The 11526-nt window shown below is 38.9% G+C and overlaps 1 protein-coding gene across 2 annotated transcripts; it reads left to right on the top strand.

The window, feature by feature from the left end:
• Positions 1-1565: 1565 nt before the first annotated feature.
• Positions 1566-11207, top strand: LOC127364616 (glutaredoxin domain-containing cysteine-rich protein 2). Of its 2 annotated transcripts, none has more exons than XM_051402259.1 (5): positions 1566-2060; positions 2508-2691; positions 4990-5102; positions 7597-7848; positions 10061-11207. In XM_051402259.1, exons 1-5 carry the CDS (start codon positions 2004-2006, stop codon positions 10232-10234), a joined length of 780 nt encoding a protein of 259 aa, XP_051258219.1. In that variant the 5' UTR covers positions 1566-2003; the 3' UTR covers positions 10235-11207. The 2 variants fall into 2 exon arrangements, with proteins under 2 accessions (XP_051258219.1, XP_051258220.1); XM_051402260.1 differs by having other exon boundaries at positions 4993-5102.
• Positions 11208-11526: the final 319 nt, after the last annotated feature.

Genomic DNA, 11526 nt, shown 5'->3' on the forward strand with positions numbered 1-11526 from the left:
CTAACCAAAGGCCGATTATTTGACTACAATTGCTTTGTTTAGAATATAGATCTCACCCACTATTTGGCAATTTGGCTGTTTTGTAAAATTTTAGTTTTCCTGAGAAGCTTTATCGGCATTGTACAGCTTCACAAACAATATTTAATGGTCATACATTAAGACAGATGTCTGGTAATTGGGCTAGTTCTTTTGTTGAAACCACTGACAGCAGTTCACCAGCATTTAGTGTTTAATTAGTAAGAAGGGAAAAAAGTTGCATGCTATCTATACAGGCCTCACAGAAGACATTTGTCACAGAAGGAAAAAGGCAGCTGTAAATAATAAATAAATTGTGGCTGAATTCCATTTAGCTGTTTCAGTTCCATGGTCCAGGCATTCTTCTTGCAGGTTCACTGTCACACTGTTGTGGTTTACTGAGTCACTTGAATAGAACGGAGCCATTGTTATCGGGAATCCTTAAAGTGACCAACATTGCTTTCAATGTATGGACAAGTGAAGATTATTTTAAGCCATACTTGAACAAAATGTGAACCTATCCTTTACTATTACTGTATTACAGCATGAGTCTTTACACTGTGTCTAATGCATGGTAACCCTTCCTATTAGTCACACTAAGTAGTATATAATTGCAATTAAAATATAAATAAGGATATGTAATTTACCAAATAATTAAAGCCATTACTAGAGAGGAAAACACTTATGGTGATTTAGTTAAAACACTTACTGTGTGACTCATCAATTCAAGTAATTGCACTGTGGGATTAGGATGGGAGAAAAGTTTAATTGTAGACTTTCAGGATTGCCTTAAATTTAAATATTTTTCTGTAATTGTATTTTTTAAACCACTTAGTTGAAATATTTTTTTATAGTTTTTCTTAGTCTAATTAGTCTCACCTAGTACTTTAAGCTATACAAGAAAATGTTGCAAATATAGCTGATTTGGCAACCTGATCCACAAGATATTGTCAGTTACAGAGGTCGTTTCACAGCCACCATTGTTTCTCCCACTACCTTGGAAGGGTGAGCGGTTATTCAGCTAGTTGCAATCTGCAACTTCACCTATAGACTTAAGTAACTTTCTCATGTTTTGTCTGTACAAACTTTAAATTTGTAGTTTGATTTTGTCTTCTTGGATTCAAGGCCCCTATGCGTTGTCTAAAAGCTAATCTTTTAAATATTTTCCATACACAAGGTACTATTTAGATCAGATTTTCAAATGGATTGACTCAGATGCACAGAGTCATGGAGTCAGACTGAAGTTTTAGTGCTCAACTAAGAACTTAGGCTTGCATCGACACATCCAGCACACACATTAACACATATTCAACCAACAATATAAAGAAGCACACAATAGCAAGGTATTTTAAGGTGATACAACTCTAAGCTTAGTAATCATAGATATATATTGACAATGGTAAAGGTTTTCAGGATGACAGCAACAGACATCAAATGTCATGTTTACTTTTCAACACTGATGCACTCGGCTCCAGTCCAATGACAGGCAGTCCTATCTAAAAACTCCCCCCCCCACACACGCAGCACTCACTCTCTCTTTCTCTCTGTAACACACACAACACACAGTGCTCCGCACAGGCTCCTACTACCTTCTATTCTGGTGATCATAATTATTTGATGACGGAGCTTCTGGTTTCTCAACCACGCTTTTGTACACACGATCTAGCTGTGAATAATTTAGCGCGGGGAGCTAGAAAGGTGGTCCCTTAAAACAGCAGGTACAGTCAAACTCAGGAGGCAGGACACACGAAGAGAGCTTTATCTTCATCTTTATCTGGTCATCCACCCACTCCTTACGCACAGCTCTTCAGTCGGGTTCTTATCCACCCTGTGTTTCTATCAAGCTGAATTCATATTTCATCCATCCATCCGTGCATTCTTTCATCACACCAGACACCACAGTGTTCAGCTGATGTCAATTCGCCCCAGGTAAGGACCTTCTTGGATGGACTGACGCCCTCTCAGCACCCCCTCCTAAATCAGCCACCATGGAGGAACTCCAGAGAAAACTGGATCAACGGTATCCAGGCACCAAGCCCAGAAAGGTGAGTTGTTTACAGCACCACCTCAAATTCATGGGTTTTGAAGTTATTTTATAAATGTACTGTGTTGAGTAAAAGACATATTGAGGTCATTGCTGAAGTTTTCTGTTTAAATTACTTTTTATGCGGTTGCTTTAATATTAGTGGTATTGATTTATGTTATAGCACACAACCAGCTGAAGCTGGTGTGCTTGAGGATAGTTCTTAGCTTCTAACCATATCTGATATTGACAAACTGCAAACTGAGAAAGGGAATGAAGCTTTTATGTTTACGTCCTACAAATATGTGCCCCTCTTGTCTAATCAAACAGAATTTAATAAATACCAATCATAAATCTTCTTTTCTATGCTAACAAGCTGTGCAAATTAGTCACTGTAACATGGCAGTGCATCTTTTCAGCATGTAAAACCTTGCAAGTCCAACATGTCACCTTCAACTCTAAACCACAGGTAAGGTTCAAGTTGGCGTCGTCCTACAGCGGTCGGGTGCTGAAGCACGTGTATGAGGACGGCCAGGAGCTGGACAGTCCAGAAGAGAAATACCCTCATAGCTTTGTTCACCGCAAGATCCCTCCCAGCCACCTGGAGGTGGAGCAGCTCTGTGGGTTTGAGGATACTCATGGGGACCAACAGGGTGGGTTTTTATTTTGTGTAACATAGTGTAACACTGTGTCTTTAAATTCATGATTGCATTAAGGTTTGTTTTTGTGGGCTATACAGTTCTGTAAGCTGGTAACCAGGGAGACTAACAAGATGTGTAATTTGTGGTACTACAGTTACAGTCCACCTGTCAGCCATGGCGTGTTATTTTTTGTTTGTTTTTTGTTTTTTTACTTATAAGTTGAACATGCTGAGCAATCAACAGTTAGCAATCTACCCAAAATAAAATGTAGTTGATTCCCAATTGAAAATATTTTCAGTCTGCTATTTTTAATATGCATGAAATTATGGCAACATAACCAGAGGAGGTCAATCAAAATGTGACCTTGGAACACTACCAGTTTAAAAGATGAAATGCTCAAATGCTAAGCCATTTGAGTATGCTTTTTAAAATGTATCTATATATTTTTTCATGTTTCTACTGTATTAAAAATGCATCTATTTACCCAAAACATTGTTAGAATAAGTATAGTGTGAAGATAATTAAATTGTGGACATTTTGGGGAACAAAGCTGATGTGCGTTGTTGCAGAGAGTTACATTTGAAGACTGATCTGTCTATCTATCAATCATGTCTTGGCTGACCAGTAATTTCCTGAAATCTCCACTGGTGGTCTGGCAATTTTAGTGTGCTTGTTAAAATGTTTTTAATATATATATTTATATATATTTAATTTTTCTATTTCTAGTGAATGCACAACTTAACAAACAAATTAGTAGACTGAGTACATTGTTAAGACAGAGGATTTGGTAAAGCTAGGATACTACGACTGGCTAACACACGTAGTCTGGGTGGTCACAGTTAGGTAGAGACTGGTAACTTATGATTGGTCAACATAAACTGTTGTTTCAGTGTCTAACATGACACTGATAAATCCAGGCAAGCACACCAATATATATTAGAAATAGGGATTATTATTCCGAAACCCCAAGAGGCTGAAAAATGTCCCTTTGACCCAAAAGCCCATTATCCTGAAAACCTGAAGGACTGCTTTACTGAAAATACACACTCTTTCTTACTGTGGACTTTAACGGTAAAAATAGTGAGGTGACCTTCATTGGCATGGTAACAATAATAAAGATGTTGGTAACGTTGTGAAATGGGTCGCAGTTTGGTCAGCTTAAGGCATCGTATGTACTTGGTTAGGTTTAGGAAAAGAACATGGTTTGGGTCAAAATCAGCATGTTAGTTACGTCAGTTGAGTTATGTACGTAAGTTGATGATATTATTGGAGTGTGTATTTTTGGAACAATTGGCCTTTGGAGCAGTATTTGGAATAACAGGCTGTCGGACAAATGGGCTTTCAGTCCAATGTAGGTATTTATCGACTTTTGGTCTTCATCGGCCAATCGTCGTCCCAGACTGGCGAAAAAAAAAGGGCACACGAATGACACCATATATGGTCCATAAACTGGAGAAGTTCAACTAACTTACTAGAGTAACCTAGGTATTTTTAAAACTGGACCTTATTTTCTCATATTTTGTGTCAAAGTGCCTAATGGGGATAACAAGTTCTGAATTTGGTCCAGTAGTGAGTGAGATCATTGCAGCGTGCAGACTACATCGTAACCCTTATGGGAAATTGCGCAGTCAAAGTTTTTTCAGCTCAGATTGTTTTTATATGTGTCTGACAACACAACCCTACAGAGAAATGAAATGATAAATTAAAGAGGTGAGGTGACTTGTTGCAAGAAGACAACAGTGAAACTTGAGCTTAATACCGGCTTGGAAGAGTTTGTTGTCGGCAGTACAGAAAGTGTAGCTTAGTGTTATGTAAAAAATTTTCAATGAGATGGCTGAATATCTAGCTGATTTTGACAATGTGGATGAGGCCTTTGAATTCGATGACCACCTCCAGCAGCCCTTTCACTCAATACTGGACCAAATTCAAAAAGCGCTTTCCCCATTGCTCACAAAAATGTGAAAAATAAGCTCTCCAAAAAGATTTTTCCTTCAACCTAAAATGTTCGAATTTGATATGTGGCATACTTTTAGAACACTAAGGTTTTAACCCCGATGAAGGCCACAAGCTGAAGGGTTGCTGGAGCTTTTACCTCTTCAGACTTTGTTCCTTTCTTCATGGACCTTGGAAGCAAGTGAAGTTGTGCCAGAAACCCCTACTCTTTTTTTAGTCCCAGTCGAGGTTTCAGAATAATGGGCCATCGGAAGAGTTTCAGTACGTGCGGTTTGTGGCTGAAACCAGTACTTGAGTCTCAAATCTCCGGTACAAGTTCTCACTTTATCCTGACAACATGTTTTATTCTATACCCAGCAGGTGTCTATCCTCCAACAGGGCTCATTGCCCAGAGAATAAACGTTTACAGAGGAATGGGAAGCTACAAGCCTGCTGCAGGCCTGACTGAGGAATCAGAGGGAGATGCCACAGTAAGAAATGCTGCTCGCTGGTTTTGATTTTGCTAAATTTTGATATTAATCAAGATCAACTTTGATTAGATTTCCCACTAGCACTGTCAGTTTTGTCTGTCTGAATGTCAAATACTTAAACCTATCTTAACTGTCTTAATTAATTCTCCAGTGCAGCTTAAATGAACTAGAATTGAAAATAATAAGATATTGCTGAATGTTGATTAAAATGTCCATCATATTAACAGTTTAATGAGATCATAAAAAACTGTTGGTAACAAAACTACCACATTGCATCGTGATGTACAGTGATATAACTTTATTGAGATTATAAGTATCCTGAGAGAAATAATTAGTATAGATTAGATAGTTAATATAGAGAATAAGAATAATAAGCAACAGTGACTGATCCTATTCTTCCTATATGTGGCCTTTTTTTAAAAAAGGTGTGTGTGTGTGTGTGTGTGCATGTTTATGTGTGTGTTGTGCATGTGAACTGTCTTGGATTCATGTATTTTTATACATTGTTTATTGTTGGAAATTGCATGTCAGTGTCACCAGAAACATTGTCAGTTCAACGTATGTACTAATTTATGGATGGGATATCTAGAATTACTGCTTTTTCACCTACAGAAAAAAATCAGTTCACAAAATGAGGGTTTTTCTGTTGCTGACACCCTTTGAATGGTAAATAACAAAGTTTTGGAACATGACCATTATGCAACATCTCTTTGCATGTACTTACATAAAGGGAATTATAATAAGAAAGTATCACAGCTCCTTGGAAGAGTTGGTGATTCTTTGTCATACCCCACAGAGCATTGCTAGTCTACATATGCTGAAAAGCAAACAGATACACCAAAATAAACACATGCAATTACCAGCCAATGAAAAGTAATTTAATAATTAATTCACACATCTTTAGAACAGAACAAGCAATCAAGACTTAAAATAGAAAAGTGGTGAGAATCCATGGGTAATTAAAGCATGCTGCTCAGTGGCAAATTGTACAACAATTACAGTGGAACAATAACAGCAACAAAATTGTTCATCTGACGGGAAAATAGCCACTGTTAGTGAGCTGCTGTGGCAGCGGCTTCATTAGTGCAGCAGGCTGAGAGGGAGGTCAGCTACATCGCCTGCTGGCTTAGTGTCAGTTTCATTCTTTTATCCTCTAAACAAAGGCACGCATGGCCCTTGTGACCAAGGCCAGTATTTATCACATCTATCAGTAGAAAACAGCAATCTGGATTTAGTTTATCCTTTTTGGGCACTATTGAAAGGTGGTCCTGGAGCATCCCTACTGTACAAGATCTAATGAGTTCCTCCCTGTATGAGTTCAGTGTTTTCTTTTTTTATAATAACTGAGGAACAGTTTGTTATCTGATTTTCATTTCTGAATGTTTGAAAATGCAACTTATCAGATCATTTTGAAAAGTTCCAAAACAGAGAGTTGGGCCAAAAACTGAAATTGGAAAGACATAAATGTCAGAGACTAGCAAATCATGCTGGTCACTGGTAAAACTCGACAACATATGATATTGCGAAATGGGATGAGCTATTCCAGGCTCCCCTGGCTCTCATGAAGTGAAAAGTCGATTAATTAATAATTTAATTTAATGCATCAATTTATCTGAGTCACGTTTCCCATAGACAGTGTTATGCAAATCATCAGTGCAAAAGATAAGCAGCTGTGTTAAAAAAATCTTGTTCTTCAATAAAAGGAACAAGCTTATGAACATAAAAAATTCAAGGTAGAAGTTTACTATAATTCCCAAGGTGCATTTTGGCAAGAAACCAATCACAGAGCTTAAAACTCTGTTACCTGTGCTGCTGATGCCATGTAGAAGCTAAAGTTTAGTAGTACAGAGAAAACAGCTTAATACAGTTCATTTTTAAATTGTGGCAAATTTTTTGGGATTAATTCAGCAACCATAATGCCACGTTTTGTTTCCAACTGCAACGATGAAGCTCTCTTGTTCTTCTCCGTGGCAACAGTGGCTGAGGCTCATATTGTAGTATTTTGAGCCATCATCACATTCTGCGTCCCGGGGACAACCAAATATAGCTTATATGAACTGAATTAAATGAAACACATACATGAATACATATACAATTTGAGATATAAATGGATCCTATATTTTGCTTGTATGAAAATGTATTTTGTCCTCAGACTAATTAAACAGCAGGAAATCTGTGTTAAAAGTTTACAATTTCTCCAGCATCAGAATCCTCAGTAGACCAGAGCACAGCTACAAAGCATGTTGTGTTTTACACAATGGGTGTGACTCTTCAGCTGCATTCAACTCGAAAACCTCTTCTCATCCACACATAAAGCCCGCAGCTAAATGGGGGCATGCTCTCTCTTAGGTTGCAGGAAATACATTTGGGAAATGTAGGAAATATCTAACACAGGTAAAGGCTAATTAAAATACTATAAAAAACAATGTTTGTGCACCAGATGTTGTCAATAATACCTGATGTAGGATATTAACTGATTTTCTGTTTCCTTCAGTCTTCAGTGTTGGACTTTGGCAAAATAATTATCTACACCAGCAACCTGCGCATCATCAGAGCACCACCGAGGAAGCCCGAAGTGCTGCGGCACCACACAGTGCCTCCTGTGGACTTGGAGGAATACCCAAAGGCCAAGGAGAGGGGGAGCAGGAGGAGGGCTAAAGCTCTTTGTACACAGGATGGAGAGGAGAAGGAGAAGGAGAAGGAGAAGGAGAAGGAGGAGAAACAGATCAGTGGCACAGAGACCAAGGTAATGATCCTTGGCCAAATTATTCTCAGTGGTGTGGTAGAGTTTTTATCACCCCGTTTCTGTTTCTTGGTATTTTCCTTTCTCCTCCTCCTCCCCCTCTCTCTCTTTATATTTTCTTTCAAGAGAATAACTGCAGGATTGTCAGTGCCGTCATATATTTGTAATTGTAACTGTTCACAGAGGGGTGTTTATTCTCATCCCACAATCTCCTCTGTTTTCAACAGCCACCTTATTTGTGTCCCTTCCTTTTTCTTTTCCTTTTGCCCCTTCCTGCTATAACAACTACCTTCCCATTGTCCTAGTGTTATCTGTCAACTGTGAACAGATACTGATGAGTCCACAGTTTTGTTCTGCCCTTGCAGCATTTGCCTGCCACTTGCCAGCCTGCAAGGATACCCAGCTCGCTATTATCCCCTCCCTCTCACCTCCTTGGCTGATTACTGTTCTCTTCCCCTCACTCCCTCCATTCTTTTCTCACCTCTCTTGTTATTTTCTCATTTTCTCTGCCTCTAGAAAACAAAGTTCATTCTCAGCTTTTTTTCATTATTTCGCAATCTCACTCCTCTTTCATTTCTTTATCATCGTTACCTTTGTTGTCCAAACTCCAAGGTAGTTAATTTTTCACTGTCTTTATTTCTAACACATGATTGGATTTATACTTAGTAAGTGCATAAATTTTGCAACTAGTGGTTTACCCAGTCTGGACCTAGATTTAGCTATCTCTACAACAGCTAAACATCACAATATAGTGGGTGAGTATATCACTATAGTTTGTGCAGCTTAAACTAATACAGGTGTAGATGCAAGTCAGAGCATCAACTGTCATAAACATAAAAAGCTTGTGCTAGTTTTGCCTTGTGAACTTCAACTGGGTTAACTTTTGTGGCTGCTTGCTGCTGGAAACAACGTCACAACAGTGATGTAGCTCGCCAATCATGGACCATATTGAAACACAACGGCATTTCAGCAGTGCCTTTCAGTAGCAAACGTTTGTGGCTCCACAGCAGTAACGCTCTTGGTGCGGTCACCTCAGGCGTGCAGGTCGCAGCAGTTAGGCGAGGCGGCCATCAGGCACTGCTCAGCTAGATTTTAACAAGTAGTCTTAACAAACAAATCCTACAAACTCGATAATATTTTTCTTACTTTATGTCACTTTTTGTTACTGTGTGTAATGCTGCTGCTACACTGAAATTTCCCAGCTTGGGATCATCATCTATCTATCTGTTTTACTATAGACCTATATAACCTGAAACCTCCAGTACAGAGTGGACTTTGCACTAGCACGGTGGTTCTCAACCATTTAAAGTTGCGACCCCTCACAATAACCAGGTTGGTGTTTCTCCAGCATCTTTCCAGAATACTTTTACATAGGCTTCTTTAAACATAGCTCGCGTGGAACCATAAAGGATTTGGAAAGCCACTATGTTTAGATTTATAGATAAACTTCTTCAGGGAGAGCACGCGTTGCTAAGCAGTCTCTATCTTGTACTCCTAAAGGAAATCCTAAAGGGTCAGAGGTGAATGGAATTTGGTTTGTGGCACTTAAATACTTGAAACCTCAACAACTTTCTGGTTACTCAGGGAACACAGACCTTGCAGTGCAGTTTTCCCCGATAACTATTCTCTAGTGATTTACAACAGTAGTCTGTAAAGATTTAACCTCGTTGCACATCTTCTGTTACTATCCACCCCTCGCATCCTCGATAATCTACAGGCAGCTGCTCGTTATTGTAAATTTTGCTGTAATGACCAGCTGGCTGTAAAAATGACCGGCTGGCTGTACATTAAGCTGCAACACAGCAATTTACCAAAGGCATTTCATTATAAATAATACTGGAAAATCCTCTATGTCATTAAGGTTGTTTAGTGTTTGCCAGCAGGCAGGCCAGTTAAAGTGGATAGCTGTGTTAATGCTCGCTGTTAATGAAGTGGCCAAAGGTGTTGCAAGTTAATCAGTTTTGAGACAGTTGCAGTAATATGGAAAATAGTATATTACAGATTACTAATGCACTTGACTGTACATTTAGATACATTATATACAGCATTTGTTAAGATATCGCTGACAAAGATTTTTCCCTCACTTTAACTTCTTCCTCACCCATTCCAACCTCTTCCTCCCCTTTTTCACCCTTTGCCTGACCTTACAGTTCCTCTCTTTCACCTCCTCCTTCTCCTCCTCTTCTCTCCTCTAATGTGTTTCTTCTGTCTCCAGGAGGCCGACAGCTGCCAGCATTGTGGTGGTTCGGGCTGCGCTCCCTGCTCTCTGTGTCATGGTAGCAAGCTGTCCATGCTGGCGAACCGCTTCAATGAGTCCATCAGTGATCTGCGTTGCCAAGCCTGCTACCCCCATGGTCTGGAGAGGTGCCAGTCCTGCTCCAGCAAATAGCACTGTTTGGCTGACACCCATGTCTGGCAGAGAGAAAGTGAGTGAGTGAGTGAATGAGAGTGTGTAGCTGTGAGTGAGTGTATGTCCGATGTGCTATCGGTTTGTCAGGATTGTCTCAGCCGCAATACTGCTCTAATCCAAAATGTTCTTGGTGGGGTGTTTCGAGCCACTACTAGGAAACATAAGCCATCATTGGAAAGGGGAATTGTGACTGTGCAGCGGGCACAAAATCATAAAATACAATTACTGTGTGCAGTGAACATGGCTTGCGATAACACAAACACATAATCACTTTTTTGTTGTCACATTATTTAGCATCTGCACGCTTCTTCCTGATAAAACCGGGTTCCACGACAGAGTTATCATTTTAATTAAAATGATGCAAACATTTTCCATTTTATTTCATACTGGGAAGTCAGCCCTGTTCCTATCTCCACTCTCTATTCAACAGAAAGAATAAAGCCTTTTATATCCTAACATGATGTACTGTATGAGGGTAATTGATGCTTTCATTTTCTTTCAGGAAAAAAGATACTTGAAGATAGAGAGTTTGGGATATAAAGACAGGAAAAGGAAAGAATGTGAGTGAGAAATAAGACAAATTATCCATTATTAAAGTGCACTCTACCCATCAAAATGTGAAATGCACTGTAATATGATGACACAGAAGCGGTGTTAGCAGCATTATGAACTCAGGCTGACCACAGCTACTGTTGTTATTCCGGAAAGAAGTCACAAACTTTTTAAAGCCACATTTTAAGTCAGAAATGTAGATTTTTGGTGGAGTATCACTTTAAGACCTTTTTATTTTTAAACAGTTGAGATAGAGATAAGAAGAAAATGAGAACGGGTTAAATAATGATGATGATGTTTTTAATTAATAATCTTATTCTCAGGTTAATGCCATTCCAACTTGTTTCAAAGCTTTATCCACAAAGTTTTGGTATATGAATAAAATGAAACTACAAATTAATTTTCAATGCCTCTTCTTTTATTGTGTCCAATTATTATCATTTGTTTTGCATTAGGTTATGAACACAGGATTATCACAAAACAACACCCCAAAATGTCCACAATGACTGATATCTTATAACTAAATGTCTCAAATCTAGTCAACGATTCATTCCCTTGCTTCTCCAGTGAGCCTCAGATGAGTCAGACGTGTCACTACCATATCAGACATGTTAAAAAATCTCATTGTATTGTGGAGTCTGAACTGCATCATATTTCTCTTGGCAATGTCTGTGACTGCGATGTGTGAAAGTCATTCCTTAAACGTTTGATGTCTTTTC

The sequence above is a fragment of the Dicentrarchus labrax genome, unplaced genomic scaffold, assembly GCF_905237075.1.
Source record: "Dicentrarchus labrax unplaced genomic scaffold, dlabrax2021, whole genome shotgun sequence".
NCBI lineage: Eukaryota > Metazoa > Chordata > Actinopteri > Moronidae > Dicentrarchus > Dicentrarchus labrax.

What these genes read in the sequence shown, in the direction of transcription:
- LOC127364616 (XM_051402259.1), top strand. Translation starts at nt 2,004, where the DNA reads ATGGAGGAACTCCAGAGAAAACTGGATCAACGGTATCCAGGCACCAAG. An exon ending in TACTCATGGGGACCAACAGG is followed by an intron (nt 2,692 to 4,989) that starts GTGGGTTTTTAT and finishes TTCTATACCCAG; the next exon opens with CAGGTGTCTATCCTCCAACA. An exon ending in AATCAGAGGGAGATGCCACA is followed by an intron (nt 5,103 to 7,596) that starts GTAAGAAATGCT and finishes TGTTTCCTTCAG; the next exon opens with TCTTCAGTGTTGGACTTTGG.